Source organism: Erpetoichthys calabaricus, chromosome 16 (assembly GCF_900747795.2).
Source record: "Erpetoichthys calabaricus chromosome 16, fErpCal1.3, whole genome shotgun sequence".
NCBI classification, from domain to species: Eukaryota; Metazoa; Chordata; class Cladistia; order Polypteriformes; family Polypteridae; genus Erpetoichthys; species Erpetoichthys calabaricus.
This window is the reverse complement of record NC_041409.2, coordinates 100,328,149-100,335,356: the sequence shown is the minus strand read 5'-3', so window position 1 is coordinate 100,335,356 and position 7,208 is coordinate 100,328,149. Positions and strand designations below refer to the sequence as shown.

Genomic DNA, 7,208 nt, shown 5'->3' with positions numbered 1-7,208 from the left:
TTTTGTATCTTCAGTTTTAATAGCGTTTCGTAGCTTTTCTCTTTTGTTATAATTAATCTACTATACGTTGCTATGGCTGATAAACGTATGTATGTGGAACTGGAATTGACACAAACAATTGAAATTAAGAATTTACAAAACAGCAAAAGTGCTTCAGATGATGCTTCAATTTAAGGTGTAGAAAGTACAACAGTGAATGATATAAAGCGTGATGCAGAATAAGTGAAAAACGTATTGAAAATGGAAAACACTGAGGGCAATGTTATTCTGTAACGTTCTTCTGAATTGTAATTTTCCTTTTCAATTCTGTTGTATTGTGTTTTGTTAATATATTGACGTGCAGGTAGCTTGTGATGCGCTATCAGGAAGGGTGGAGTGCTGTAAGTGATGGGACTGGGTGAATGGCTTCTGTTCTGTAAGTGGCAGACAGACCTCTTAGGAGATGAGAGACAGGAGAAGTTAGGAGAAAAAGGAAGGTGCGGCAGCAGGATCTTTTGAGTAGGGAGTTAGGAGACAATAAGCAGGAGAAAGATGGAACGTGAGTCGCAGGAGATAAGCTGATTGGTAGGGAAAGCTTTCTTTTGATTGTTGTGGAATTGTGCCCAGATAATGGAGTATTAAACAGGGCAACGTTCGTTATGGAACAAAGACTCCAAGTAAAATGTAGAAAACTCCAGTACCTCTGATTTATGTTTGCTTATTATGCTGGTCATTATAATATTATATGAATTAATTTTGTTAACATTATATTTTTTAGTATAGTTTTGTAAATAAATATGACTATTCACCAAAGTAATCCACTGAATATCATTTTTAAAGTAGCTGTTCTTTTATTTATTTTTTTCGTCATGGCCTTAGTCCCAACCCTTGACGGATAATTGAGGTTTATCTGTGTGTGTGTGTGTGTGTGTGTGTGTATGTATGTATGTATGTGTATATATATATATATATATATATATATATATATATATATATACACACACACACACACACACACACACACACACAGTAGCCAGAGTACCTATCAAAGCCAGCCAACAGAATAATTTAAAAAGATATTTCTCTTGTCCTATTTACTTTCTGCACTCTGTATTCATATGTGTTTGAACATCTCTTCACCATTTCTTCATCCAAAATCTTTTGAGACTATGACTTGTGTGGCTTATTCTTTCAGTCATTGCCCCATTTACACACTAGTGTCATACTCAAAACCACATAATGAACATCACTTTGAACCATCACACTCTTCTATTGAAGATTTTATTGTGATTATATTCTAACTTTAAAATAAAGGCACCTAAGAAATCTTAACACAACATGTGATAAAACATGCTAATAACAAATTTTTAGTCATAACTTGATACAAAGTACTTTGTAATTCCAAAAAGGAAAAAAAACATAAAAACAGTGAAAAGCACTTTTCATACACATGAACCTCAATTAAAAAGGTTAGTATGGCTATTTCTTCTTACCCGTTTTGTTGTCAAAAAACTTGATGTGTTTGTCTTCATGAGCTGTTATTGTAACAGGCAGGGTGGGATGGCTGACTATTCTGTTTATATGACTGGCTAAAGGAAAAGCTGAAAAAGAAAAAAAAAATGAATGCAGCAGTGGCTAATTATGATGAATAAATTGTACGGGTCTGCTGAAGCCTGATTTCAGTCAACAAGAGAGATACAAATCACGTTAATAGTCACAATAACAACAAACACATATCTCAAAAGGCATTACTATTTTGGCACCTTGTAATGGTTGTGTGCAATTAACATTTATTCATGCAATGCTCAGCAACTAAGAACAAAACTCCATTTCACACACAACCAGCATAAACAGCTTTTTGCTAAAACTACAGAACTGGTTATTAAGATTACAAGATAAATCAGCTGCTTGAGAATCAATTCCTCCTCATATTCTACACATTTTTTGCTTTTTATCCAATACATTTAATTTTTATAAAATCTGAATTTTTATTTGATTAATTTATTTCTTTTTTGGGCCAGGCCATGGAAGAAACAGCACTTAAATAAAACAATAAAGGAGAATAAGAGGAGGACATAAATTACAAAAAGAACTTGCATTTATATCTGCTCTGGCTCTTCTGTATGCTGTACTTCAACACCATCTTAATTATGCCTCTTAATGTACTTTGGTGTCCATATGCCACTGGAAGGAATGAAAATTATTTTGCTAAAACCCCTGCCTAGGATTGTGATCTCCGATATATGGACGGGTTTATCTGCACAATGTGTTACTGGATTTCTACTCCTACGTGTAATATTTTACATTTACTTACAATAAATGTAATCTTCCCAAGCCTGTATGCTGTTAAGGTCCCTCTGTAACAAATCAACGCACACTAGATTATCTGTCAATCCACCTATCTTGGTGTAATCTGCAAACATGTTGTTATTTATATCTTATGTTATTTAAATTGCTATGCAAATGATTTTTGTGTATTAAAAAAAGAGCAGGAGCTCCAGCGCTAATCTCTGAGGAGCACCATGTTTAGCATCATCTAATTCTGATACAGTTCCCCTCATCATCACCCTCTGCTTCCTGTGTTTGAGCCAGTTTTGCACCCACCTATATACTATGCCCTGAACTTCCACACTTATTTTGGTCTGATGCCCAACATCTCATGTGAGACCTTATCAAATGCCTTCTGAAAATGAAGATAAATAAATATCACATGCACATCTGACAATCTGCTTTTGTTACTTCCTCACAGAATTACAGCATAGTAGTAAAAATATGATCTCCCCAATTTGAGCCCAACTGGACAGTTCACTAATTTTTATTGTACTTGTGATGGTCAATCAGATCCACAGTAATTCAAGCCATTAATTTACCTATGATGCATCTACAATTTACTAGCCTGTACCTACTTGGTTCTGCCCATCATCCTTTCCAAATGGACATAACATTTGCTATTTTGCAGTCCTTAAAAATGTCCCCAGTATACAGTGACAACTGTTGAAAGATGCACATCAAGGGTGTATATATCTGCACTCAATAACCTCCTTAAGCACTCAAGGGTAGTGCTATCTGGTCCTGGTGATTAGTTAGATTTCAGCCGGTTTAATCCGAGCAGCACTTCTTCCTCTACAATTTCCTTTGACTCCTTCCGCCTTCCAAGGCTGAACCTACAGAAGGTGACTTGATCTGGAGTGGGCATGCGTGCAATGCTAGATAGGTGACAGGATATTAATATGCTAGACCAATGGCTCTCAAACTCAGCCAAGCGAACCTTCCGTGGCTGAAGGTTTTAGTTCTTTTCTAATTAAACAGACTGCCAGTTGCTATGTTTTGAAATCAAACATAAAACTAAGTTTAGTAAATTTTTACTAGAATGTTCCAAACATTTATGTAGGTTACATGGGGATAATTGGCTTTTTTTTAAAACTTAGTTTTGAAGATTTTCATCAGTCATAGCTTTCATTCTGCTTTTTCCAAGTATTCCAGTTATTTAATCCATTATTCACTAACGAATCTGTTAGTGGGTCTGACAGTGACACAGGTGCAGCCCATCAGCATTCAGTGTCATTTACATCGGTGTCAGCCCTGATTGCTACTATTTACATTGACAAACAAGGGAGAAGGCTGAGGGGGTAAGGGTGAAACCCATACTTGAGGATATTAGTGGAAATTAAAGGGAAGTGCATTTAAAACTCAAGGCAGAAAACTCTTCTTTAGATAAAGAGCTGCGGAAATCTGGAACAAACTTCAGAGAAATGGAGTTGAAGCAGAAACCCTGACAACCTTTAAGAAGAATCTGGATGAGATGTTAGGACAGCTTAGCTATTAGCTAAACAACATGCTGGATGGACTGCATGTCTTCTCTCATTTGTCAAATTTCTTATGTTCTTGTGTTTCTTATGAGGAGACCACACAAAAAAAGGGCAAACAACAAGACAAACATTTAAAGCAATAGCAAAAATATAAATATTTCTCAGTATCTTATGAAAAGCATTGTTGTGCTCCTCTGAATGCAGAATAAGATATATGAGAAAAATAATCAGCTAATAAAAATTATATCGATTCAAGCTAAAATGACTCACTGGAAAACAAACTGGTTGGAACAAAACTGAGTTTAAGGACTAAGGGCTGAGTTTAAGAACCACTGTGTTGGACCTTTATGTTGGACCTTGAGTAAGAGAACTTAATTTCTCTTGTTGGGAAGGAAAAGGCAGTTGGGAAAAATACTAGCTAAATACATTGGTCATGGTATATGGTTCTGGAACCATACTTCTCAATTAGGGTGGTCTTTCTTGTACTCTACAATTTTCCCCACACAAGAGGCCATTGAGGTATGAGAAGATTTGTAAAAAAAAAAAAAAAAAAAAAGATGGCTACATGCTGAGGAAGCTATATCTTTGCCTGTGGACAGGAGTGTCACCACAACATGATTCTGGTGTAGGTTCTTAACAACTAATGCAAGGGAAGGACAGATATTTTAGCAACAGTGGATTGTGTGCTCAAAAAGGTGCAGCACTAGTGACCCTGTAGTCCTATTGGGAGGTTTCAGCAATTCTGTGGAGATGCATGGAAGAGCATGACTTGGAGGAATGGTCTAGCTGGTTTGAATTTCAGTAATAATTTGTAGTTCAGCTTGGATCGCCCATTGCAAAAACCATTTTGAAACACAAAGCCAATCGCAGGCACACAAGAACATCTTGAAACGTAATGGTGACAAATTTAGGAAAATGCTGATGGGCAACAAGGGTGAGGGAAGTTATCAAGTTCAAGAAAGGCTTTTGGGTAGCTCTCCATTTCAGACTGTATTGCACTGCCAAACTAAAGAGAAGGCAGTTATGGCCAGGACCTAAGTGAAGGCCTGTGTGTATGAGAAATTTTAAGAGGCTATGGAAAATGATTTTTGCAAGGCCTGAATCAGATTCTACATAAAAATTACCATCTCAAAAAGGGTAAGGAAACACAAATCTTGACTGGTGATGTCAAGAGCACTTTGAGGAACTCCTACATTTAATGGATATACCATACATAGAAGGAACAGTGATGGAAACACCTGTTGGGACTGTGTATTCAATGTCGTAGTACTTGGATTTGTCACTGTGTGCGGCTTTAAAACTATTAAAAGAGTAAGCCGACAGCATTTAAGAAAATGTGCAAACCAAACTAACATTAAAACGTGCTCACCCCTGTGTGTCCCCATTTTCCTCCCTTGAACAAAAACAGACAGGCCAATTGGGCTGAATAACCTGGGAAACTGAATCAAGTCACTTGTGAATCATAATAATTGCACCTCAGGCTAACCCAAACCTTACACAAGTGTAGGGACGTAACAAACATTCATCCTCCAAAACATCACATGCAGTTAAATTTCTTCAAAACAAATTTGAACATTGCAGGTAGAATTAACCTGTGACATGCAAGGCTCTGTAGCAGTATTAATGTATATTCATAACTACAGATGGCACACCTTTAACGAATATTCCTAACTCAATCATTAATTGTTTAGAAAAATCAATCAACTTTCATTGTTTTAGGAATTGGGATTGACCACTACCAAGAATGAAATGAATGAGTTCATTTACCTGGATCTACCTGTGATGCCAAAACTACAATTGGCTGAGATGTTTCTATATCATACACAACTGATTTGCCATTATTAAAAGATGCCACCATTTGAGCAGGGTCACATCCACTAAAATCAACAGATGTTGGAATGCCATGTTCTGTAAAACAGAAAGAATAAAAACTCAAATTAACATAACAAAATGTAAATATCCATTAAGCAGCGAGTATTACCAACCAACTCCCCCAAGAAATATACTGTATATCTGTTGGTACAGGAGATGACCCCACAGTTCCCATGAGATGGGGGCCTCTAGACTGGGCTCTTGGAATCTGACCACCACAAAAATAGTGAAAACAATAGTGAAGAAAGGGGTTTGGATTCCCATCAATACAACACAACTTATTTTTTTACAGCACTCTTCACCATGTACAGGTACAGAGAGCTGCGAACAATTACCAACAAAAACACAAGTATGGAATATAACAAGTACTAAATACAAGAAACTGAATAAAAATGAATAGAAACCAACAATGCCCGTTCATTAATTTAACTGATGAACTGTGGACTGTTGACAATGGTGGAGGTTAGAAGGGTAAAAGAGTCAAAAATAAAGACACAATCACATGAGCTTTACCGAGTACATACAGAGGTGCTAATAATGACGGTGTGATGCCTGTTTAAAAATTTCAGACATTTTCACATTAAAGCTAGTGTGGACTTATTTCAGCTTTTACATTTTTACTCCTTCATTAACTGTGTGCTGTGATGACTTTGTTGAGGTACATCCCTCTGTCAGTGGCCTTAGCAAATAAGATTGTACATCTTCTGCTAACAAAGTTTGGTGGCTCTCATCTCCATATGGGACTCTACTAAAAGGTGGAGAGACACAGCTGGAAATTTCCAGTTACCAAATCTTAACCTTCACATATGAAATCAGACCTTTAAGAGACACTCCCTTTATTACAGCATCATTCCTCTAGGTGAGCTCAAGACAAAGATTCATCTTTGCAGACTTCTTGCTCTCTCTCAGGACACAGACGGGAAAATCAACAGTCTGAGAACTCTGTCTCTGATGACATACTGATTGAATACTATTAGGGTCCTTCTCGGGTTGTGAAGCACAACTTTCAGGTTCTGTTGTGCTGCCCAGTTCTGCCTGCTTTCCTGAAAACTGCAGTTTGCCCTCTGTTCTGTCCCTCTCTAGAGTTAGAAATAGTGTTAAGAGTGCACGAATCCAGAGGAAGTCCAAAATGAATTCCTTTAAGCAACACGGAAGCCATGAGCTATAGTGTACATTTTTTTTTTAATCAAAGAGGCATTTGACTTTATTACCTCTAATATGCAACATATATTGAAAACTAACAATCCAAGTAAACACACAGTTCTATTAAATATACAAACCTTTGTCTGCATTATAAACGCTTCTGCAAGGTGACTTCTCTGAAGGATCCCATAACCGAATTGTTCCATCAGCTGAACATGACAGAAGCCTGTTTTTAATTCCACTAAATGCAAGGCCCCACACTGCATCCGTGTGACCAAGAAAAGTGCCAGCTAAAACATTAGGATCTGAAAAAGGAATATAAAGAGCCAAATACAGTAGGTCATTCTTGTAAACAGACATGGAAAGAAAACTAATTTCTTTATATCACACAAGCACACTTGAAGG

General features: G+C 36.9%; 1 protein-coding gene across 5 annotated transcripts in view; it reads right to left on the bottom strand.

Annotated features, from left to right (window-relative positions):
- strn3 (striatin, calmodulin binding protein 3) overlaps positions 1 to 7,208 on the bottom strand; it is a 130,126-nt gene that overhangs the window by 1,383 nt on the left and 121,535 nt on the right. For all 5 annotated transcript variants that reach the window (XM_028821724.2, XM_051919999.1, XM_028821725.2 and 2 more), the window contains 3 exons: positions 6,941 to 7,108; positions 5,556 to 5,696; positions 1,473 to 1,580 (listed from right to left, as the gene is read on the bottom strand). In XM_028821724.2, coding sequence (XP_028677557.1) covers positions 1,473 to 1,580; positions 5,556 to 5,696; positions 6,941 to 7,108 — 417 coding nt within the window. The remainder of the gene's footprint in view (positions 1 to 1,472; positions 1,581 to 5,555; positions 5,697 to 6,940; positions 7,109 to 7,208) is intronic.